Source organism: Lissotriton vulgaris, chromosome 9, assembly GCF_964263255.1.
Source record: "Lissotriton vulgaris chromosome 9, aLisVul1.2, whole genome shotgun sequence".
NCBI classification, from domain to species: Eukaryota; Metazoa; Chordata; class Amphibia; order Caudata; family Salamandridae; genus Lissotriton; species Lissotriton vulgaris.
The window spans coordinates 517,212,412-517,238,026 of record NC_141697.1 but is presented as its reverse complement, the minus strand read 5'-3'; the positions used below and the strand labels follow the sequence as shown (position 1 = coordinate 517,238,026).

General features: G+C 48.3%; 1 protein-coding gene across 1 annotated transcript in view; it reads right to left on the bottom strand.

Moving 5' to 3' along the window:
* Positions 1–25,615, bottom strand: part of PSMA3 (proteasome 20S subunit alpha 3) — a 221,780-nt gene that overhangs the window by 37,292 nt on the left and 158,873 nt on the right. The window contains exon 9 of the mRNA XM_086937983.1: positions 3,064–3,131. Coding sequence (XP_086794109.1) covers positions 3,064–3,131 — 68 coding nt within the window. The remainder of the gene's footprint in view (positions 1–3,063; positions 3,132–25,615) is intronic.

Below are 25,615 nucleotides of genomic sequence, written 5' to 3'. Positions count from 1 at the left end.
CCGATATCGTGCCTTGCAATAGTGAAGCATTAACAATCTTTGCCCAAATGGGGAGTATGGCAGCCTTTATTTCTTTGAATATGGGAGGTGGTAAAGGGTCGTTGCAGTGGTTGGATGGTCTGATCACAAGAAGAGTGATGTAGATGTCACTTTTACTGAGGAGTGTAAAGGTGTGCTAAGAGGCATTGGTCTTGGGTCTAGTGCTAGGGGGAACAAGCAGCTCCTGGTGGTCAGGTGGAGCAGTGCATCCAGAATTTGGCAGAAGAGCCCTTTTGAATTCTAGGTCGATATTGATGCTTGATGTTTTTTCGACAAAGGCGGCGGGCAATTCATTGCAGGTAGGAGTACCTTTGCCAGGGTCAGGGCGATGGCCGCTTTGGGCAATTGTTGATTAACAATTTCGAAAAGTTTCTTGGGGCGGTTTTTGGCTCGATTAAGTTGGGATCTGATTAAGTCTGCTTTTCCACTCTTGATATTTTTGTTGTAAGAGCTCCTGACAGCTCTAAGGTGGTTTAGGTGTTCGATAGATGGTATAGATCTCCAGGATCTTTCTGCCGACCTTAGATTACAGTGTTCCGAGTTTAGGGTGTTGTTGAACCACGGTTTGGAGATTGTGGAGGAGGCATTTATTTGTTGTAAAGAGGCCATAGCGTCCATGATACCGGAGACAGAAGCATTATAGAAATCTGTGAGGACATGAACATCTATTATTTCTGAATAGAGAGTGCAGGCCTTTGTACATCATGTTGCTAGCTCTTCAGTGTTGATTTTTCTGAGGTTCCTTTTCCATTGCTTCGTTTTCTTGGGTTGATCTTCCTTCGTGGACACCTTCCTGTTAATAAAGAAGAAGTGGGCTGACCAGTCACAAGGGATAATGGAGTCCAGTGTGATGGTGTCACATTTGGTATGTTGAGATTCAGAGTCTCCCTTGTTGTGAGTTGTACTATCACAGAATTGTTTCAGCTCATGATCCAATAGGAAGAATTTAAGACCGTTCACTGCGTGATCGTTTAGGTTAGACCAGTTGAGGTTAAAGTCCCCAAAGACTATTTAGGACACTAGAGGTTCGCCATTGGATGAGATGATTTCAATTAAATGCTCAATGAAGGAAAGACTGTCCCCATGGGGGTGGTAGAATGTATGTAGTTTGCAGACAGGGCGGTTTTTGCAGGAAATGTTGATGCATAGAAATTCGTTGGAGTAGTGGAATCGGATTGTGAAAGTGAGGGTGTATTTCGGTGTACGCAGGCTATTCCTCCACCCTGTTTCAAATATATGTCCATTCGAATTATGTCATGACTAGTCAGGACTAGAAAGTCAAGGATGGGGGTTAGAGGAGCAGTTTACCAAGGTTTCTGTGCGGATAAGGATATGGGCTGATTGTGTGTTTTAGTAGAACTTGAGCTTTTGAAACATGCACTTGGTGTGCGGGTAGTCTCAAGAAGTGGATTCTGCTTGATATGGCTGCATCCTGTGCTTCTTGAGTCTCTTTGCAGTCACTGCACAGGCCATTGTAGCCAGTTGTTGAGCGTGTAGACTCGATCAACTTAGTCATGAATCAGACAGTGGAGGGTTCCTGATCATATGATCACCTACATTAATAAGTGTGGACAGGTCAACCTGTAGCCTGCAAAATAGTGATACATTGACGTAGACTAGTGGTTCGTAACCTTTTGACATCTGTGGACCCCCACTTCTCACTACTGGAACCCGAAGATCCTAAATAAATAATTATTGTAATCCTGGGAGCCTCACTGAGTCATTACTGGAAGCCGGGTAGCCAGGCCTAAGCATTTCCAATGATCAGAACCACAAAAAATACAGAAACAAACATTCATCAAACAAATACAGAAATTATAAATGTTTCTATTTAATTCACAAAAAAACAATTCAAGAAATTTAAATTTTAATGGGAGGATTGGAGCTTTTCTAAATTCAATCAATACCACTCACTGTTTATACTAAAGTCTGTTTGATGCACATGCACTACTATCACAAACCAATCTGAGGATACCAACTTAATTTCTAGCCTCCAATTGCACGTACCTTCACTATTACATAACTTTTTTCACTCTTCATCTTTACGTCTTACTTCTTTATTTATATACACTTTATTAATCTGATAATTTTTAGTTTTCTAATCAGTCGCAGATCCCCTGTGTAGGCTTCGCAGACTCCGAAGAGTATCCAGGCCATAGGTCAGGAACTACTGACGTAGATTTGGCCACTGATATCATTCCAGCAATCACTGATGTGCTCAATCCCCATTACCCATTACGCACCTTCACAATAGGCAGCTCTGCCAGAAAAAGCCTGAAGCCCAGTGTTAGGCGAGCTTTCTGGGACCTGTGGGACTCAGGGACAACTGGGCAAGTCGTGTGACAAGTAATGTCTTTGTCCCGGAACCTACTGAAAAGAGATCTATTGTCAAACTCAAAGAATCTTGAGGCTTTGACATTAAGGGTGTAGTAAGTTCTAACACTCTATGCTTAGTATTGGACGATGATGTGGGGTGAAACACCTAAACAGCAAATGTTTCACTCACATATATATTGTCCAGTTAGTGTTTTTTGTTTGAAAAACAAACAAGACTAGTTTAGCAGATCTGCTTAGGAACTCCAGAAAGTCGAATGACATTAATAAGTGTTCTCTGTAACTAGTTGCAGAACTTAGTATAGGTCATTCCTGGTTTTGTGTTCTTTCGCGGCTGGGTGAGTAAGTAAATATCGGAAAGAATATTGTTCCTCAATAATGCTAGAAAAGTAGCCCATAGGCTTTAAGATAGAGTACCTGGGGCTCTTACTAGTAGTGTCAGCCGTGACATATGTAGCCCATTATCGTTGTCAAAAGGAACAACAGACTATGGACTACTGCACGAATGCCTGAGGTAGCAGATCTGAATGGTGTGATGTACGAGACTGTTACTACTATGAAGTTGACTCAGATACACGCCACACCAAATAGGTACAATGCATACGCATACAAACCACATTACCAGAAAAGCAATTCCAGAATATGCAATTAAAACTAAGAAATGTATTTTGAATAGATATGTGTTCTTACTTTCTCCAACCCAGCTGAGTTCAAGTTCAAAAGCTTTGTCTTTTACTTCATCATGGACGATGTAGATTCTGAAATTTTTTAAAAACATTAGGTGAAAATATGTCCATAAACCCGTAGCACTATTTTTCCAGCACTGATCAAAATACATCATCTTACTTGACTGACCTATGCCCTAGATTTATTGTGCAGTGCAGACCCCACTATTATTCATGCTAAGGGGTCAGGAACATCAGAAATACCCATACATTTCACACAAAGCTTGATCAACTAACAGCGTGACCTGGACCTGCTTGGAATCCCAATGCCAAATGACACAAGGCACAAAAAGAGAGATCAGTGAAATACTGTGCGATGCCTACAACCACAGGGGCCGCCGCAAAGTAGCAAATCAATTTAAAGTACATGCATCTATCAGCAATCCTGGCGACCTCTACGAAGAATTTGCAGCAAATGATTAAATGCATCACCAATACGATGGAGATATCAAAGGTTTCGTTTTTTCTTTTTATGAAGAGACAGTAAGAGATGAGGGGATGTACTACCCACTGCAGTAAAAAAAACAGGTAACAAAATAATACAGTCTTGGTCACTTAGCAGACTAGGAGTAAAAATATATCTACTAGCAAGCGATTCAGTGCGAGCACCCTCCCGAAAACCCACCCTCAGGAGACAATGAAATAGAAGCTGGTGTAGACGCCCCATGATTCAAGAAATGGCAGAAGGAGAAACAGCCGACCCACTTAGAAGAAGAAAGGAAAGAAAAGGACCATAGAACAAAACAAATTAAAATAATAAACCCCCCCCCCCCCCCAACACCCGCCACCCTGCACCCCTGCAATGGCTACGGCCTACCCCACTAACAGCGTGCCTGTCGCCCCGGAACTACCCTAAAGAAAGGAAAGAAAAGGGGAGGAGGAGAAGAACATACACACTCCCGGTCTCCCTTGCCCTCTGTCATTGGTGGCCTCCCCAGGACATCCTAACCACTGTATGAAGCAAGTATTACACCCCAACCTGGGGAGGACATCAACAAAACCACCCGACCCCCGTTACAATATGAGGTACAATCCTGACATGTAGCACATGACGCAACAAACCCCAGAAGCCAAAATCAACCCTGACCAGTACGTGTCTTTCCGATAGTTCTTGCCGCCCAATCCAGAGTCTTCATAAGGAAATCGAAGCATTCAACACAGTACAAGACAATGGAGTCAGATCGAAAACAGGATATAAGATGGCGACATCCACAATTCCGGCAAGGAAAGATGAGGAAGAAAGGCGAACCTCTCCAATAGTCACTGAAGAGCTGGTCGTGGCGATCAACACTTTTAGCACCGATTTTTCGTCGAGCAAGGATTGAGTAGGGGAAGCCAGCAATGATCATAGGTACGCCATCCACAGAGCCAGAACCATCTGAGTGGGCTAAATCAGGCTTCCGCCCAAGGACCTCAACATGATAGGCAAAGGACTCCACAGGAACCACAGCTTGCTGGTAGCATGTCGGGGCATCGTGCTCCGGTCTCAAACAAACATCGTTCAGCGGTACAGACATCCGAACGTACATGTCGGCAATTTGAGAGTGGAGCGCCCCGATGGCGGGCATTACGGACCTTAGCGATATTGTGCCGTCCGCCTCCTCCGTCTCCTCTCTCGAAGAGACTAAGCAGGACACGATCACCGAACACAAACTCCGAGGCACTAGGCATGCACAAAGCCGATGATAACAACAGGCGCTCACCAAACTGGCAGAATCGACACCTTCGCCGCCCGCGGGGCCAAGCCCGTTGACCCCGGCCCGGAAGGGTCTCCGGACGTCAGACCCCGGAAAGCGGCTGTCGATCTTCAATTGTTGCACTGTACCATGTCCGCCGCTCAAGCCGGTCACTGAGGTGCCATTCAAAAATCCCAAGAATGGTCCAAGTTCGGGAGACCGGACGCAGCCCCGACCCCACAGCCGATGTTGTGCAATTCCAACCCAGCTGGGCTAGAAATCGAGGTCCCGGCTTCAGCCCTGGAGCAGGCCAAGAATAGTTCTCGATATAACTTCGTCACCCGATAAATTGGGAAGACCGGGATTGCACCGCAAGAGTCAGAAGAACTTCATGCACACGGGAGTCAGGTGAGAGGAAAGGATAGTCAGCAGCAATGTTCCCTCTAATTTTTTTCCTCTGTGTGCGGCAGTGTAGGGGCTCTGTGCACTTCAGCCGTGGCTATGTGCGCCAGGAACCACACCGCGCGTGTGTGCAGCGCCAAATATCACTACAAACGCTTGCTTAAAACCCTAGCAGCCCAGCTCTGTTGAGAAAAGACATTTTATTCCTCTCTGATGGAACATTTCCTATACATTGATTTACACACTATGATTCAGTGTCTCCGTGTAATGTGTATGCGAGGTAAAGTGCTTAACACCTTACACTGGTATGAGTGGCGCTATTAAACAAAATAAATACAAAAGAGAGAGGGGTTTTGGAGACTTGAGGGTCACTGTTAAAGTATGCGTGGCTGAGGTGGTCATTGGGGTGCCAACAAACACAGTCACAGCAGGGCCATCAGCACTAAAGCCGGCCCTGTTCAAATGGCACTAATAATTACAGTGAAATTATGAAAACATCCCACATTGCAATTTGAAACCTTGGCAGCTATGTTCTGCATTTCTTTTCTTAATATGGTTGGGCTGCAGGGTGATTTTGTGCATTTGTTAAGGTTTTCGTGTGAAATTTTAACAAATGCACAGGGACATCTTAAGGATTTTGAGTGCCAGGGCCAATCTTATTTCCGGGGCCCCTGATTTGTAAATGTAAATGTGGGGTATTTGTAAAGCGCACTGTTACTCTAACCGAGTGTACTGGCGTTGCAGACCGCTGGGGAACCCGTCCTGGTTTTCCCTGTGAGATGGTCCATTTCTGGATATCTCCAGGGTGAAACCAGGCATCCCCGGTGTCTGTGGGGGGCCGTTGTAGAGATGAGGCAAGTTTAATGCCCAGAGTTACCGAGTGTGTTCCCTGGTTAGAGTAGGCACTGAGGCGAGAATTATCGAGTCGGTTGACCCCTGGTCCACGACCCTGCCGCGTCGGGAATGGAACCCTGGTTCTGGGCCGTTCTCTGCTAACAGGTCTGCCGCCTCTAACCAGTGAGCCACACCTCTCCACCCTGAACAGCTTTGAATTTATGATCCAATTCCAGCTATTTGTATGTCTTTTTTGGCCAGGTCACCGACACTGCAGAGGCACACTGGTCTAAATTCTAAATGTGCTTCCATGTAATATTCAGAGATAGTTGGATGTAAGTAAGTAAGTAAGTAAACTGTGCTTATAAAGCGCATGGTTATACTGACCAGTGTGTCCCCGCCCTGTAGTACCTCCCTTGCCATCATATATCCCATTCCCCCGGACAAACCTCTCTGGCCTACCCCCTAGGGAATAAGTAGGTTTTCAGCTCTTTACGAAAAGCCAGCTCTGAGGTTTACAACTGAAGCGTCAGAGGTAATCTGTTTCATTGTTGTGCTGTCAGAAAGCGAAACAAGAGCCCTCCCATTTTTGCTCTTCTGATCTTAGGGACCTTAACCTGTCCCGTCCGGCTAGATCTCAATTGCCGGGTCGGATTGTATAGGGTTAGCAGGTTCTGGAGATAACGGGGCCCTTTCCACTGTGTGATCAGATGACTCACACATAGGGCTTTGAAATGCACCCGTTCTTTCACTGGCAGCCAGTGTAGCGTCCCCAGAGCTTTCTTAGAGGGAGCTCTCTTTGGCAGCATCAACAACAGATGAGCTGCTGCATTCTGTATGCACTGAAGCCTCTGGATTCACCTCACATTTATGTTATGTTACATATGTTACATACATTTGTAATGCGCACTGCTGCCCCAGCTAAGGGGCGTCCAGGCGCATGGCAGGTAAAAATGCAACACCACAGGAAACAGAACAGAAGGGAGAAAAGTGATTTTATTAAAACAAAACGGTTTAGGGCATTACCATAGTCCAGCCTCGAAGTGACCAAGGCATGGACTAAGGATTTTCTAGCTGTTGATCCAGAGTCTTCCTGAGGCCCTCATCTAGTGTGGTACTCGAACCAGGTTTTAGAGTTAATCCATACCCCCAGATTCCTGACTTGTTCACTGGGTGAGGGTAGAGGGCCAAGCCTCTGAGGCCACCAAGCTGAAGTCCATACTGACGGCGCCTTCCCAACAATCAGCACCTCGGTTTTATCACCATTCAATCTGAGACAGTTGCCATCCAGACCGTATTCAAGAGGTGAAATTACTGGCTGCACTCTCAGCTGGATGTGCCAAAGCCACAACCAGCTGGGTGTCGTCTGCATATGCCACAACTTCCACCCCATATTTATCGGTAATCTCTGCCACTGGCGCCATATAAAGATTAAAGGTTAAAGAGGGTCGGGCTAAGGCTGGACCCTTGAGGGACCCCTTGCTTCAGGCCGTTTGACCCTCATCTACGTGTCTACGTAGAGTCTCCGTGGAGAAGAGCAGAGCTGACTCCGTCAAATGGAATGCATGGAACAGTATGGGCTGTCAGTTGTTGATTAACAGCCTTCTCCGCAATCTTGGCGAAGCTGGGTAAAAGCGAGATGGGGCGCAGGTTGTTTAACTGCCCCATACCGATGTTCGGCTTTCTTTTCAAAGGGAGCACCACTGCCTCCTTCCATGTTTTTGGCACCCTACCCGAGCTAAAAGAGAGTTCTAACAAGTGTCTGATATATGGCTCCAAAGTCTCAGTGCTACCCCTATAAACTTTAACCGGCGCAGGGCCTCTAGGCAAGCCAGATTTAATACTAGTTGCTATCTTGCTCAGCGTGTCCCAAGCCGGGTCCCTAAAGGCCACCAGACAGTCTGTGTATTTAAAATTGTAACATAGCCTGAAGGAAAAGGAGAGGAGATTAGTGAGAAATAGGATTTAGTTGGAGAGAAAGGGGGAAGAGAGGAACAAAGTAAAAAAAATGTCAGGGCGCAAAGATGAGAAATGGGGAAGGGGTAATGAAGAAATTGGTAAGAGAGGGACAGAAAGAAAGGCAGCCAGAGGCTTTGGAGAACTGGGAGGGAGAACGGATATAAGGAAAACCGGTAAGAGAGAAAGCAAAGAACAGGCAGTTAGAGGGAAATGGAGACAAGAATGGGATGGGAGAAGGGGAAAGTGGGTAAACGTGGAGCGGGATTGATATGAGGAAGAAGAAAAAAAGAAGAGAAGGAGACGGCGAGAGCAGCTGGTTTTGCCATCTTGTCGTTTCTAAATGCTTGCTCTATGTAACCGTGCTCACCTGAACAAACTAAGAAGGTGAGAAGGTTGGTTAGGCTTTGCCAAGATTTTTGATCTTGCCAAGATGCAGGTCTGAGCAGATGGCAGCTGCAAGTGTGTAAATGACTGATCCATCTGTCGGGAGTATTCTCTTCACTAACGCACAAGTTACTACTTGTGTAACGATATATCTGTAAGAGACATTAGTTAGTGATAGATTCCTTACCTTAGAATATCCCCAGGCGTCAGACTGGAATATCAAACAGGGGGAAAGGGGGTTGGACAATTTTTAAGGGGGTCCAATGTACTTGTCCTGACAATAATAAACAATAAGAGGTGTACAGAGTTCCCCCGGGAGAGCTCTAGAAATTTAGCTCAACCAGTAATTCTCTCTCACTAAATCTAGACAAGGGGTGAAGTGAGGGTCTCAAGTGTGCGGTGTAGACCCATATTCCAGAATGAAAAGGTACCTCACACAGGCTACCGACAGGACTACAGCTGTAGCCCCAGCCGATAGTCGTCCAGCCTCATCATCGGTACCCTGCTCCTTCGGCAGGCTGGCGGTGCAATGCCCATCGGGCAGCGATGAAAGCTGCACTTTTGATGGAGATCTTTTATTCTGGGCCAGCGGGTGTGTGCGTGTGAGGGGCCTAAGGGAGTGTAATCGTGAGCGTGGTAGTGAAGTTAAAAGAAGTCAGGGAAGTCCTGTTGGTGAATGTTTTAATAGTCAGGCTTCCTGCTTCAATAAAAGGTAAAGGGGTACTAAGGGGTGGTAAGTAATGGAACCAACCCTTACTCGACCCTTAATGTGCAAGAAATGGTCAACATGTTTCACGCCTTCAGACTGGATCCGGAAAGTTTTGCGTAGCAGTACCCTTGCACGTCGGTAGGCGGCGTCTGCGGCTCCGCGTCCGTCGTCGGCGTCGTGGGCGCCGTGATGACGTCGTCCGAGTACTTAGACGCCGCCTCCGCGTGCTGACGTCAGTTCTTAGCCACAGCTTTTACGCGCCAGAAGCACAGAGCTATGACAAAAACCGACACTGGTGCCAAGAAACTAGGGCCCTGAAAGGGGATGACCTTAACCCTAGATATCGGTTCGCAGAACAGGGGAGGATGGGTGGGTCGGTAAGCAATCTATCACTAACTAATGTCCCTTACAGATATATCGTTACACAAGTAGTAACTTGTGCATCTGAAAGAGACACGTTAGTGATAGATTCCTTACCTTAGAATAGATACCCCAGCAATACCATCCCCGTGGTGGTGGGTCTGCAAACCAATATTTACACCAGAAAGTCCTGGAGAACGGAACGGCCGAAGTAACCGTCCCTCCAGACTTGACTTTCCAGGCAGTAGTGCCTTGCAAACGTGTGCAACGAGGCCCACGTAGCAGCCTGGCAAATGTCCTGCAAGGGCACACCTCGGCCCAAGGCAGTTGTAGTGGCCGTGGCTCGAGTGGAATGAGCCCTCAGCCCAACAGGGGGTTCCTTCTTAGCCAAGGAGTAACACGCCTGGATGCACATGATAATCCATCGAGAGATGGTCCGTTTGTGCACCGCTTTCCCTTTCTTAGCGCCGCGTACCCAACAAAGAGTTGATCATCCACCCGGAACTGGCGTGTGCGATCCAGATAGAACGAGAGCGCACGTTTTGGGTCCAGACGGTGGAGCCTCTCCTCCTCTCTCGAGGGGTGCGGAGGCGGAAAGAAGGTGGGCAATGTGATGGACTGCCCAATGTGGAAGGCCGTGACCACCTTAGGCAAGAAGGAGGGCCTAGTCCTCAAAACAACCTTGTCCGGATGGACTGAAAGGAAAGGAGGTTTACAGGATAGAGCCTGGAGCTCACTCACTCTCCTGGCAGAGGTGATGGCTACCAGGAAGGCAGTCTTCAAAGAAAGAAGGCGAAGAGGACAGTTGTGAAGCGGCTCAAAGGGAGCGCACATCAGAAATGTTAGAACCAGGTTCAAGTCCCACTGAGGCATCACGAAGGGAACAGGAGGAAAGGTATGAGTGATGCCCTTCAGGAAACGATTTACGATAGGGGACTTGAACAAAGAAGGTTGGTCAGGCAGCCTCAGAAAGGCTGAAAGGGCCGAAAGATAGCCCTTGATAGTGCCCAGAGCAGAGCCCTGCTGGGCAAGAGAAAGAAGGAAGAGAAGAACTTCAGAGAGAGGGGCATTGAGGGGATCCACAGCCTTTGCTGTGCACCATGCCACAAATCTGTTCCACCTGCAGGCGTATACCGTCTTTGTGGAGGGACGCCTGGCTGCCTGAATGATGTTGCAAACTTCAGGAGGCAAGTCAAATGGCCTCAACTGTCGCCGCTCAATCTCCAAGCATGGAGGTGGAGACTGGACAGGTTCGGGTGGAGGACCGTCCCCTGCTGCTGCGACAGAAGGTCCTCCTGAAGAGGCAGACGAACCGGGGAATCGACTGACATACTGAGTAGCTCGGGATACCAGTACCTTCGTGCCCAGTCCGGAGCCACAAGGATGACTTGTGCCCGGTCGCGCTTGATCTTCTTCAGCACTCTGGGCAGAAGAGATATAGGCGGAAAGGCGTACAACAGACCGCAGCTCCACTCGCGACGAAAAGCGTCTCCGAGCGAGTGCCGCCTTGGAAATTCCACCGCGCAGAACTGATGACATTGTGCGTTCTCTTCGGTGGCGAATAGATCTAACCAAGGCTCTCCCCATCGCAGAAAGAGGCCTTGCGCCACGTCCGAGTGCAGACGCCATTCGTGATCCATCGAGCACCGACGGCTGAGTTTGTCCGCCCTGGCGTTCAGAGAACCTGCCAGGTGTTGAACCACCAGAGTCAGCCCTGATGTTCCAGCCATTGCCAGAGGCGCAGAGCCTCCTGACAAAGGGTCCACGACCCCACCCCGCCCTGTTTGTTGCAGTACCACATGGTGGTGGTGTTGTCCGTGAACACCTGCACTGCACTCCCTCGGACAGACGGGAGGAATGCTTTCAGTGCCAGACGAATCGCCCGCAGCTCCAACAGATTGATATGGAGCCGGGACTCCGCCGGAGACCAGAGTCCTCTGATCTCCGCCTCTCCCAAGTGGCCTCCCCAGCCCTGGAGGGACGCGTCCGTCACAACTACGTGCTCCGGTTGGGGAAGGGAGAGGGATCTGCCGTTGACCCAATCGCGGTCCGTGAGCCACCACTGCAGCTGTCTCGCAGTGCCCTCCGAGATCAGGACATGGTCGGACAGGTTGCCCCGGTGCTGGGCCCACTGAAACTTCAGGTCCCACTGCAGAGCCCGCATCCGCCACCGTGCGTGATGCACCAGAAGGATGCAGGAGGCCATCAGCCCCAGAAGCCGCAGCGTCAACCTGACCGAAACCCGGGATAACGGCCCGAAGATCTGAATCAGAGCCTGTATATCCCGAACCCGCTGTTCGGGCGGGTAAACCCGAAACTGCGCCGAGTCGAGAACCGCTCCGATGAAAAGGAGCTTCTCAGAGGGGCACAGGTGTGACTTCGGCACATTGATGGAAAATCCTAGCAGGTGCAGGAGATCCGCCGTAGTCTGGAGGTGGCTGACGACTGCCTGGGGCGAGCCCGCCTTCAGCAACCAGTCGTCGAGGTAGGGGAAGACTGAGACCCCTAACCTGCGCAGATGAGCTGCGACCACCGCCATCACCTTCGTGAACACCCGTGGGGCGCTGGTAAGCCCGAAGGGGAGCACGGTAAACTGAAAGTGCTCGAGGCCTACCGTGAACCGCAGGTAACGCCGGTGGGGCGGCAGGACGGGGATGTGGAAATATGCGTCCTGCAAGTCCAACGCTACCATCCAGTCTCCTGGGTCTAAGGCAGCCAAGACCTGAGCCAGTGTCAGCATTTTGAACTTCTCCTTCCGGAGGAAGCCGTTGACGTTCCTCAGATCCAAGATAGGGCGTAGGCCCCCTTTGCCCTTCTTTGGTACCAGGAAGTAGTGGGAGTAGCAACCACGTCCTACTTCTGGCCCAGGAACGCTCTCGATGGCCCCCTTGGCCAAGAGGGCCGAAACTTCCTCCTGCAGGAGCCGCAAGTGATCCCCCGATACGCGGTGGTGTTGCGGTGGCATGGCTTGAGGGGTCGTCTCGAAGGGGAGGGAGTAGCCCCTTCGGACGATCTGCAGCACCCACCTGTCCGAAGTGACTGTGCGCCAGTGAGAGAGGTGATGGCGAACCCTGCCTCCCACTGGCGTCACATGGGCCGAAAAGCACGGACTAGGAGGGTTTAGAGGCGGATGCTGCGGGGGCAGGTGTGGACTGGCTCCGCTTGTTACCCCGACCGCCTCAACGGCGGATTCCACGGCCGCCGCCGCGCTGGATGACAGTTTGCGGCGAGTGGCTGGCGGCACGTGTGGGGGCGCCCCTTCCTTGGCCACGAAAGGAGCAAAAGGCACCCATTTGCTGGCGCGGGGCCGAGAGGCCCAAGGACTTAGCCGTAGCCCTGGAGTCCTTAAAGCGCTCAAGCGCGTGGTCTGCCTTGTCGCCAAAGAGGCGACGGCCATCGAACGGCATGTCCATGAGTGTATTTTGGACATCTGCCGAGAAGTTGGCGGATCTCAGCCAGGCGTGGCGTCGTATCGCCACCGTCGTAGCCATCGCTCTGCCCAGCGAGTCAGTAGTATCCAGTCCGCACCTGATTGAATACTTCGCTGCGTCCCGGCCCTCCACTAGGGCTTGGCCGAGTTTGGCCCGTGCCAACGGACACTGGCAGCACTTCCGCCACTGTTTCCCACAGAGAGTGGGTGTAACGGCCCAAGAGGCATGAGGTGTTGGAAGACCGCAGTCCCAAGGCAAGGGACGAGAAGACCTTCTTGCCATAGTTCTCGTACCGCTTGGATTCCCTGTACGGCGGGGCCGACGGGAAGGCGGTCTGGGAGTTAGAGGCCTGGATAACCAGACTCTCGGGGGTGGGATGGGTGGACAGGAAACATGGGTCGCCCGGGGCCGGGCGGTGGCGTCTGGCCACGTTCCTATCTACAGGCGAACCTGTAGCGGGCCTGGACCAAGTGCCCAAAAGAACGTCCGTCAAGGCCTCATTAAACGGCAGCAGAGGCTCCATGGAGCATGACTGCGGCTTAAGGACCTCAGTGAGGAGGTTAGTCCTCACGGCCGCGACGGGGAGCTCAAGGCCCAAGGCCTTGGCCGCCCTCATCAACACCACACTATAAGTAGCACCCTCCTCCGAAGCCACGGTAGGAGGAGAGACAAATCCAGTGTCTGGAGAGGTGTCCAGGCCACTGGCCTCCCCAAGGTCTTCTGTCCAGTCCATGTTAGACTGGCATTCCCTTGCCAGAGGGTCCTCAGACCCCTCCTAATTCTCCTCTTCCCCCATCTCCTGAGATTCAGGGTCATAAGTGAATGAGGTCGGTTCATAGAAAGTAAAATCTCCGAACGGCGTCGAGAGCGGCGCCGACAGGCGTCGGAACCGATTGAGAGGAGGCATCGGGGACGGCGCCGCCCGAGGACGACGCCAGAGGGGACACCACACGGACCGACGCCGGGGGGGTTGTAAGGTCCACCGGTGACGATCCATCGCCCGAGGAGGGTCCAGCGGCGCCGGGCCCGAAGGCGCCGACGCCGCTGTACCCTGCTGCGCCGGGCCCGAGGGCACCGGCGGTGTCTGGATTGTGGAGCCCTGCGGCGCCGGGCCCGAAGGCGCCGGCGGCGTCGAGGCCGAAGCACCTGACGGCGTCGGTGTCGTAGCCGCCGACCCACTAGGGCCCCCAGACGGGTTCACTGGGCCCGAAGGCGCCGCGGAACCCGCCGGAAGAGAAAGGGACCTCATGGCCATGAGGAAACGCTCTATCTCCTCCGGCGTCGCGTTCAGCCCAGGGACGGGGGTTATGGGGCCGAACGCGGCGCCCGCGACTCCCGAGGAGCCGCGTGGGTGGTGTCACCCGAACCCCCGGCCGCATCGCGCGAGCGTCGGGGGGAGTCAGAAGAGCGATGATGTCTCTTCGACTTCTTATGCTTCTTACCGGACGACTTGGACCCGGAGGAGTGGCGCCGACTCCCGGGGCCGACTGGCGGATTTCGAGTCGCCTGCGGGACCGCTCCCGCCTGGCCTTCTTTGAAAGGGCCCGACAGTCGGAGCAGGCCTCGTCGTCATGGTCGACGCCCAAACACATCAGGCACAAGCGGTGGGGATCCGTGACCGACATGGTACGGTCGCACTCGTCGCAATGCTTGAATCCGGGCATCCCTAACGGCACCGTCGGAGTCGTAAGACTTCGAAATGGATCAAAAGATCTCAAAAGTTTAGTCAAAAATAGACTAGGGAACTGCTCTTTCCAGATCTGCGCTGGCTGGCGCGGAAAAAAGAAGAACTGACGTCAGCACGCGGAGGCGGCGTCTAAGTACTACCACGATGTCATCACGGCGCCTACGACGCCGACGACGGACGCGGAGCCGCAGACGACGCCTACCGACGCGCAAGGGTACTGCTACGCAAAACTTTCCGGATCCAGTCTGACGCCTGGGGATATTCTAAGGTAAGGAATCTATCACTAACGTGTCTCTTTCAGATACTTGCTTCCCTTCTCTTTTTGAAACTCAGGGGTAGCAAAATTGTTGTGGTGCAACCAGGGCTTTAAGTTGAAGCCTTTTCAATATTACACACAGGCCATAGTTGCTGCTTATTTATCTTATGCAACTAACAACCATTAACAAAGCCAATAGTCCTTATTTTTAGGTATGATTTATTTATTTTAAGAGTTTTATATAGCGCGAAATAGACCGGACACATAGGGTATCAGAGCGCTTTACATGAGCACCAGTTTTGTTACGGGACACATTTTGTTAGGCATGGGGAGATGAAGTTTGCTCATAATCGTTGTTGAGACTCGAACCCGGTTCCCCAGCTTCGAAGTCGACCGCTCTAGTCATAAGGCTACATCCTCTCCGCCCTAGCAGCCTAAAGACAGTTTGACCAAGATATCTTCACGTGAACATTATACTAATTTTTAAGACATCAAAAGCTCAATCGAAACAGCAAGAAAAGGCACAAGGTTAAGAGCAATTCTATATAAGGGTCAGAGAAATTCATTCATATGGGAGCACTCCCAGGGTTAAAAGATTATACAATCTCCCTGCAGATCACCAAGGGCCCAATCTACTAATCAATTCTCATAAGCAACTGCATTTTATTACCGACTCTGATTGGGTCATACTCTCGAAAGCCCTGTAACAAGACACACATATGATAAAAAGCTGTGTATTGTGCCCCACACACACACACAAACATTACAGAGTTATTTCACCAATGTTGGTCCCGGTTGGCAAGGTAATGTATATGCTTTGCTAAAACAAATTCTTGAAACATGAGCCAAGATACACAACTATTACGAGTAGGCTCTTACGTAAATTACAGGAGACAGAACACCAGGGGGCATATTTACAATTACCGGCGCATCCCTGCATATCAGCAGGGATGCGCCAGTAATTGATCGCCGCAGCTCCGCCGCATTTACAATGCGGCGCACCATGGGGCAAAACAGCACAGATGTGTCACGCATCTGCGCTGTAAATGTGGCGCATTGCTGGAGTTGCGTCGCAAGCGCGACGCAGCTCCAGCAATGCTCTGGGGGGCCCTATCTTGTGAATGCTGCGTCAATCCTTAAGCCTGCTTCAAGCAGGCGCAGGGTTTTGACGCAGCACGGGGCCTAAAGTGACTGAGTGAAATCTTGTAGATTTCACTCAGCCACTTTTCGGAGGCGTTCCTGCGCCGGAACGCCCCCCCCCCCCCGCGCAGAAACGCCTACTTCTGGCGCAGGGCTTTACAACATGACGCATCTCCCAGGTGCGTCATGTTGTAAATACCCTGCACCATGGCGCATCTTTTGCGCCGCCGCTGCGTCACAAAAGTGACGCAACGGCGGCGTAAAACAGGCGCAAGGGGCTTGTAAATCTGCCCCCAAGTTGTTTTCCCGTTCTTTCACAACAGGTTGATCAACAGGCAGTGGGAGGAGCAGAAACAATTCACACGTGGAACTGAGTGTACTTGGCAAATGTATTACTGTCAATGGAATTCGAGGCAAATCTGACTATCAGCATTAATGATAAAATATAACTTGAACCTCTTCCCAGCCCTTTGTTAACAAATAACATTTCAACAAGTGCATGGTGAGAAAATTGTAAACGAAAGAATGCAGCTTGTTGGTTACCTGTGCAAATTATTAACTTTTAATTCTTCTCTGCGAAGCATGATGCCCAAGATTAATACAGGCATGCTGATCTGTGGCCCATTAATTGGTGCTTATCACCTGCCCATGATATCTGAGAGAAAAGCCAAGAGCCAAACTGGGTAAGAAAGCAGCACAGATAGGCTGGTCTTTGCTGGCATGCTGTCCTGTAAGCCCATATGTGCATAATGTTACTTGTATGATGTATCTGAATGCAATGACAGAAACGGTAAAATACGAGTAGGGTGGCTTGCTACACAAAACACAGAAAGGTATGACTCAACCCTCAGCTGCGCTCTATTAAGTCGAGAAATGCAGCAACTCTACAAACACAGCGTGTGCTTTTCACGTCGTGTTTGTAGAGTTGCTGCGTTTCTTTTCTTAACAGAGCTGGGCTGCGGGGTGATTGTGGGGCTTTGTTAAAGTTTTCAGGTTAATCACCGGTGCCCGTCTGGGGCTGTAATTAACCTGAAAACTTTAACAAAGCCCCACAAACACCCCGCAGCCCAGCTCTGTTAAGAAAAGAAATGCAGCAACTCTACAAACACGACGTGAAAAGCACACGCTGTGTTTGTAGAGTTGCTGCATTTCTCGACTTAATAGAGCGCAGCTGAGGGGTGATGGGCACATTATTTGCTTTTGTTTAAAGTGTTCATGTTAATTGCAGCTCGTGAGGGCGCTGCAATTAAAATGAATACTTTGAACAAAAGAAAACATAAAAGAAACACCCGTTTTCGCGCCGCTCGCTTTTTAAGAGCAGCGGCGCGAATGTTGTTGATTGAAATGCTGTGTGTGTGCGCGCTCTTCAGACAGCACTGCGCGCTTCATGATACAGATGTGCGCGCGCGCGCCCACGCGCGCACGTTGTTGGGAACAGTGGTCAGCAGGATATACGAGCCGCCGGCGGAGGTTGGCGGAGCCGGGAGCTTATGCAGCCATCTTGGTTTGCGACGTAGCTCCTCCCCCTGTGCGATATTCTTATACGGAACATGCCCCGCCTGTCTCATCCCTCCATTCCTGTCTTGCCTTCCTTCCTCTCACCATCTTCTTGAGAGCCACACTGTGTTCGCTCTGCCTGCCCCAGTCGCCTCTCCTTTAATCTATTTTCTTTCTCCCTGTACCCTCCCCCCATCAGCGACTATCTCACCTGACTTTATCGGGTCCCCTCTTTCCACATATGCTCCTTCCTGTTAACTGCTCTGTCACTTTTTTCACATCTCTCTTTCTCTCTCTCATCTTCTCCCTGCATCTCTCTCCTCCTCCCCTTCCTGCCCCTGCTCGTGTCCTCTCGCCACCCTCCGGACTCACCTCTAGATAGAATTACCAGCCGAGGAATCGTTTAATCTGCGTTTATAGGTTCTGTTTACACAAGCTACGGCCTCTTTGGTGCGGTGGTCGAGAACGTGGGACACACGTCAGCCCAGGCATGCGCCCCGTGTGTCCGTGGTAACAGGAGAGGCTCGAGCAAGAACAGACTTGGAACATCACAGCGAGTGATATGTACAAGAATGCACTCGGCACATATGATATCCCTGGGGCGAGGGTGCCGTGCCTGGGCAGACCCAGGTACTTCATGCTCCCAGGTGGGAAGGGGACGCAGGACCATGTTGTAGAATCGCACTGCGTTCACACAATGAGCATGAAAATGCTCATACAAAAAAAACATAAGTGAACAAGGATGTACAGTTTGCTAATGTCCACATTTATGGAATAAATGTATCCCACAATTTACAGCGTAAGCTACACTTTTTTTCTCACGACTATTGTCACACTTCGGGCGGGGTGAAATAGTAAAGTATTTAAATAGTATTTGCAGACAAAGGAGGGGAAAGTAGGATCATTAGGATCTGTGTGGAATATCTATAATAAATACTGGACAAGTGAGCAATGAGGCTTGGCATGGCAGAACACTGGATGTGTCGGTTACACATAACAAGAAATTCCACCACATGCAAAGAGTATTAGATGTAATCAATGTAAAGAAAGAGAAATCGGAATTGCAATTTCATTGCTCGGCTATAAGAAATGTGAAATTGTGGTATCCACAAATTAGGGGAAATCTGAACTGTTTGTATAATAAAAGTTGATGGATTTATTAGGCCATTTTTACTTCTCGGGGAGGTCTGGTTTAGATGGTGTACCACATACTGTCTTCAAGGTCCCCTTCCCGGTGCTACTCCCAGGCCCATCATTGCTTGCCACCTAAATTACTAGAATAGATATGCAGTGCTGAGAGTAGTATGCAGAAAAGGAACCCAATGTTCTAAGGTGCTGGCATCTCTATTTAACCTGATTTAACAGCCACAAAGTTGGAAGGTGAAGAAGAATCTCCCTACTATGTGAAATACGCAATAATAAATCAAGCTAGTCTCTGATCTCGACTGGGACAAATGTTTACAGAATCTAAAGAAGTTATGACATTTTGCAATATGCATATGAGAAGGCCAGGGATGACACAGGGGAAGTGGCGAGGATGAGACCCAGATGAGTGGCACAGAAGGATCGGCATACCGTTCTTCCTGTTCCAAATATACTTTTCTTTTATAAAGGCCTTCACATGTTTTGCTGGTGGCATTTGCAATGATATAGAGATGGCCACCACTACTCAAGTGAATGTGTGAATTATATTGGATTTTGGGAGAGGGGCTGATACAGAAAGACGGGATGCTCCAACTCTGTCCACAAGTGTGTTTAACCATCATGTGCAATGCTTTATGTAGTTGGAGCCACTGTGTGTGTGGCGACAGGATTGAGTGCATGAACCTAAAGGGTACTTCACAAAGTCACAGGGTTGAGATTGTTGCATAATGGTTAGTGTTGTGTTTAGTTACTGGCTGGGCGTTATATCATGTACAAGAACTCACTGGTCATTTTTGAAGGCCTGAGAGCAGGATTCTAAGCATACATATAGAATACTAGGCCTAGGGTATACATCTGTGACAGGAGGTCAGCCAATTAAAATACTAACTTGGAATGTCCGGTGCTTAAATAATCTTAACTAAAAACACTAAGCGCACAACCCTGAATAAATGAGTTTCATAATTTTCACAAAGAGTTGCAGCTACCACAAACAACTAAGGATCGATGAACTAGCATTTGAAGTAAATTAATCAATCCAAAGCATAGCTCCTATACTAAATTCCGCCGCTTCAGGCTAGATTCTTAAAGATTCACGCAATCAAGCTCATAAAATCAGCCTTCTTTAAGCTCCAACTCCTTAACAGCTTTGTTGTATAATTAAAGGAAGATTCATACAAACTGTTCTTGCTTTTTAAAAGTCAAACTTATCTAAATTCAGACAAAGACACCAGTTTAAAACAAGCATTGGCAAAGCCAATATGTCTGGGCAATCCAAGAGCTATTGGTTTTGTCAATGTCTGTAAAGCTATGTGCACGTCAACAGCAGAAGAGGACATGGGCTGCTGATGATGACTGGGGGCATAGAAGATGCATTTGTATCACCAATGTTCTTTAGTAAAGCAATGAGAGGGCTGCAAGCCCGCAACCTATGTACAACATGACTAAGATCGCACAAGCGCCGGCAAGCGTCAACCTAAAAAGAGGATAGGTACTCCTATATGGCAGCACCAGTGGTAGCGCGCCGCTTCATTTTTGAACATCTTAACCCATAGCAGCAGTGCCCAATACATGGTTTCAAATTCATATGACATTGTGGAAAGCGATTCCTGAAGTGCAGACATTGCAACCACAGTGTGTACACAGTTTCTTTGCAGCTTATACCATTAAACCTGTGCTTCTGAACACATAACAGGGAAATAATCGCCATTGAAAGTTTTGAAGTCATACAACAACAAAAAATAAGAGCTGAAACAGCTGCGTCAGCTCGAACAGCTTTGTTTTGAACTTCACCACTTATCACTGCCTCTAATCTGTGGAGTGAGTATATGTGAGGTTAAACCTTCATAAATGGATTTAAATGTCATCTCCAAACTTGCATGTATATGCGATTCCCTCGCAGCACTAGCTGCTTTGAAAAACGCCATAATAGCATACTGGGGAACTGACATTTACTGCTGACAGATTTTTATCAAGTTAACAGCTGACGCCTGTAAAGCTGTATCCCCCACAGTTTCACTGTTACTTTCTGTATACGTGTGTTTAAATACGTTGACAAATATTAGGGTTCACAGAAAGATAAAAAGCTTGGGGGTGCTTATTGCATAAGCTAACTATGGCTTCACAAACACAACAGAAAGACATTTAAGTATCTGTCACGTGTTCTCTGGCACCGCTACGATTGTTAAATAGCTGCAACATTCAGAGACTGCTTTGAACTCTTCTACAATACACCGCGTGTTAATTTAACTTATCGCCTAATTCGCAAATACAGGCACAGATAAAGTTATTTCATAATTTCCCTCACATTCAGATTGTGCCGCTTAACTCCATGCGTGCTAGCGGAATTCCGCTCCTGCGCTGAGTTTTTCTAAATCGCATGTTACGTGGCGAGCTGGGCTCGTCATCAGCGTGCGAGCGGGCTACACCATGACGAGCCCAGGTCGTCATCAGCGTCGAAGGGGTTAAGGTGTAAAGTGTAAACTGCTTTAAAGAACAGCGCACTAGCAGTGAAGTTTTTCCAAGAGAGCCTGCGATTCAAGACGCCAAGTACCATGTTGATATTGATAACACATGGAACGTGCATCCAGAAGGCATCAAAGCTTAAACAACGAGCTTCACTAACTGATCCCTTCATGACCATAAAACATAGCAGCAAGACCTTAAGCAAATAACATTATACAAAATGGCAAATAAAAAGGAATCACAAACGATTCATTCTAAACCAAAAAATCCACGTGGTGGGTTGAGCATCGAGCGAACAAAGACAGAGGACAGTGCCTGCTCGGGAGTCTCCCCCAGATAAGAAAGGAAAATGCTTACCAGTATGCATCTGTTCTTGGCATGTAGAGCTGCAGAATATCATACTTTTGCATTGATCGCCATCTGGTGTTGGGCTCGGATGCTTGCACTTTGTTGATGTCTTGGATGAAGTCTTTGTAGTCACGAGATAGGCAACTCCTCCCTTGGATGATAATGGGCATCAACTCTATCCTTAAATTGTTTTTCGCCATGATGGGAAATGATGGAGTTTGTAAGAAACAGAAAAGATGTCCATGTGAATGTATCTAAGTAAGATAACACGAACAGATACAGGTCCTGGGGAGGCGGGTGGGCGTATGATATTCTGCAGCTCTACATGCCAAGAACAGATGCATACTGATAAGTATCAATTTCCGTTCGAGACATATGAGCTGCAGAATTCCTACTTTTGCATAGACTGTACAGCATTGTCTCCCTTAGCGGTGGTCACCTGTATCTGTTGCAGTGGTTCTGAAAAGTGTTTTAAGAACAGCTTGGCCTACAGAAGCCTGTTGCTTTGCCTGCACATCTACACAATAGTGTTTGGTGAAGATGTGTATAGTAGACCATGTAGCTGCCTTACAAATGTCTTCTAGGAGAATGTTCCCAAAGATTGCCATGGATGCTCCTAGTTTACGTGTTGAGTGTGCGCTGGGGGAATTGTTAATATGCGTTTTGCTTTTTGGTAGCATATTTGAATGCATTTAACTATCCACCTGGCAATTCCAGCTTTAGAGACGGGGTTTCCTTTATGCGGTGGAGAGAAGGCTAAAAAGAGTTGGTTTGTCTTTCTAAAAAGTTTAGTCCTGTCAATGTAATAAAGTAGAGCTCTTTTTACGTCTAGTGTGTAAAGAGCTCTCTGCTACAGAATCTGCGTTTTGAAAGAACACTGGTAACTCTACAGATTGATTAAGATGAAAAGCAGAGATTACTTTGGGAAGGAATTTTTGATTAATTCGAAAAACCACCTTGTTACAATGTATTTACAAGTATGGTTCTTGTGTGGTTAAAGCCTGGATTTCGCTCCATCTTCTGAGAGAGGTGATTGCGACAAGGAAAGCTACTTTCCACGTAAGGATCTGAAGTTCGCATTTGTGTAAAGGTCCAAATGGAGGACCGATGAGCCTAGTAAGTACAATGTTTAGATTCCACACTGGAGAGGGTGGCAGTGTGGGAGGAATTATCCCTTTAAGGCCTTCCATAAAAGCTTTGATAGCAGGTACTGTGAACAATGATAAATGTAGTCTGTTTTGCAGGTAGGCGGCAAAGGCAGCCAGATGTAATCTTATGGATGAGTAAGCTAGATTACATCTTTGCAGATGCAGTAAATAACAAATGATGTTCTGAATTGAAGAATCTAGAGGGTCAATTTTGTTGTGATTGAAATAAATGACAAAACGTTTCCATTTGGCTGCATAGCATACTCTAGTAGAAGGGCGTCTGGCTTCTTTGATAATGTTCATACAGTCCGGTGGGAGGTTAAGGTAACCAAACTCTAGGACTTCAAGAGCCAGATTCAGTTGTGCTGGATCTGTGTGCCTTATCTCTCCATGGTTCTGCATTAGCAGTGTTGGGGAGAGATGTAATTTTTAGTTTGTTACTACTGAGAGTTCGAGGAGTGTTGTGAACCATGGTTGCCGTGCCCATGTGGGAGCAACTAGGATCATTTTGAGAGACTGTTGCTTGAGCTTGCGTACTACTAGTGGAATGAGTGGCGGAAAAGCTTGCGCAAATCTGCCTGACCAGTTCATACATATTGCATTGCCCTTGGACAACAGGTGTGGAATCCTGGCGGCGAAGGTTGGGCATTTTGCGTTTGCGGCTAACAGATCTATGTCTGGGTGGCCCCACATGTGGAAAAATGGCTGAAGAACTGGAGGATGAAGTTCCCATTCGTGAATCTGCTGTGTCTGACGACTGAGCAGATCCGCAATCTGATTATGCACTCCTGGAAGATGTTTTGCCAGAAGATATATATTTTGTGGAATGGCCCGTCTCCATATACTTTGTGCTAGCTGAGACAGCTGCAACAAGTGTGTTCCTCCTTGTTTTTGTATGTAATACATTGCTGTCATATTGTCCGTGCCGACTAAGACAGTTTTGTTGAGAAGATGGGAACAACTTTAACGCTAGAAATATTGCTAGTAATTCTAGGTGATTGATGTAGAGCAGCTTTTGTTGAGTGGTCCACTTGCCCTGAATTGTATGGATTAAGAGATGGGCTCCCCAGCCAGCGAGTGATGCGTCCGCTGTTAGCACTAACTGTGGAATTGGCTCTAGGAACGGCCGCTCTCTGGAAAGGTTTTTTGTGTTCCACCACTGCAAAGAGCGATATGTGCGGCTGTCCACTAACACCAGATCTGTAAGTTGACCTTGAGCCCGATTCCACTAACGTGCTAAGCATTCTTTAAGTCTTGCGTGAGGTACTATGAAAATGCAAGAAACCATCATTCCTATGAGCAGCATAAACACTCGCGCTGGAAGGGAGTGTTGTGGTTGAAATTTTGTGATGAGGGTTTGCATACTTGCTATCCTGGATGGAGTGGGGTATGCTGGAGCTTTGAAAGGGTCTATATGTTGGCCCCTAGATGCTGATGTAGGTAGGAGGGTTGTAGATGTGACTTGGCGTGGTTGATTGTGAACCCCAAGTGGTGTAGCAGTAGAATTGTTTGGTGAGTGTGATAAACACACTGACTGTGTGACTTGGCCTTTATCTGCCAGTCGTCCAGGTATGGAAACACATGGATTTGCTGTCTTCGCAAGTGTGCAGCTACCAACGCGATACACTTTGTGAAGACCCTGAGTGCTGTGGTTACCCCGAATGTGAGAACCTTGAACTGATAATGTTGGCTGTCCTCTGTGAATATTAGATATTTACTGTGAGCAGGGTGTATGGGAATATGGAAGTAGGTATCCTTGAGATCTAATGTCACAAGGAAGTCGCCTTGTTAAAGTAGTGGCAGGCCTTGTTGAAGAGTGATCATATGAAAGTGATCTGACGGTACATAGAAGTTGAGAGGTCTGAGGTCCAGCATTGGTCTGAGAGTACCGTCTTTTTTTGGGATTAGAAAACATAGGGAGTAAACTCCCATCCCTTGATGCTGTAGGGGAACTGGTTCTATTGCATGCTTTTGAAGCAGTGAGAGAACCTCTTGCTTGAGGAGCATCAGATGTTCTGTGGACATTGGACGCTGGTTTGGGCGGTATGTTGGGGGGAGTTGCAGTAAGTTCCAGGCAGTAACCATACTGGATAATTTGTCTTACCCACTTGTCTGTAGTGATGGAATTCCAGACAGGTAGGAACTGTAGAGTCTCCCTGGAATGGTCTAGAGGGAAGTCACAGTTAGTGTAGGAGGTGCGAGTATTGTTACTTCGGCCTCTCCCTTTGATGTTATTTCCCCTGTACCTACCTCTAAAATATCCCTTGTTGGGGATGTTTGTGTGGGACTTTTGTAGGAAGAGGAAGCAGCAACTGTACTGATGTTTTTGGATGCACCCCTATAAAAGGAGCGACGAAAGGATCCTTGTGTAGACAGAGACTGTAATGCACCAATAGATTTTGGAGTCTGTCTTTTTTCATTTTGTCTAATGTAGTGTCTACAGCTGGGCCAAAAAGTTGTTCCTGATTGAACGGCTGATTGAGGATAATAGTTTGCACTTCTTGTTTGAAGCCAGAAATGCGCAACCATGCATGTCTGTGCAGTAACACACTAGTGTTGATTGATCTAGATGCAGTGTTTGCTGCATCAAGGGCACATTCAAAGGATGCGTTTGTTATTAACTTGCCCTCCTGAATCAAATCATTGGCTTTGGCCTTGTATTGGTCACGTAAATGCTGCATTGGGCCCTCAAGCTCTTCGTAGTGAGCCCTATCGTATCTGGCAAGTAATGCTTGTGCATTAGCGATCCTCCAGTGATTAGCTTCTTCGGAGGCAACTCATTTGCCAGAAGCGTCTAGCAGTTTTGACTCTTTGTCTGGAGGTGGGGCATCACTGGAGGTCTGGGAGTTGGCCAGATGCCTAGCATTGGTCACTACCAGGGAATCTAAGGGGAGTTGACCTTTAATGTAGGTGGGATTAAATGGGACGGGTTTATATTTTTTATCAATCTGAGGATTAAGAATCCTGGTCCTGACGGGGTCTTCGAAGATGTCTGGAGCATGTTTAATGATACCTTTAAGCATGGGTAATGTCTTTACTGTCCTTTGTGACTGTGTAAAAGTGTCTACCAGGAAGTCCTC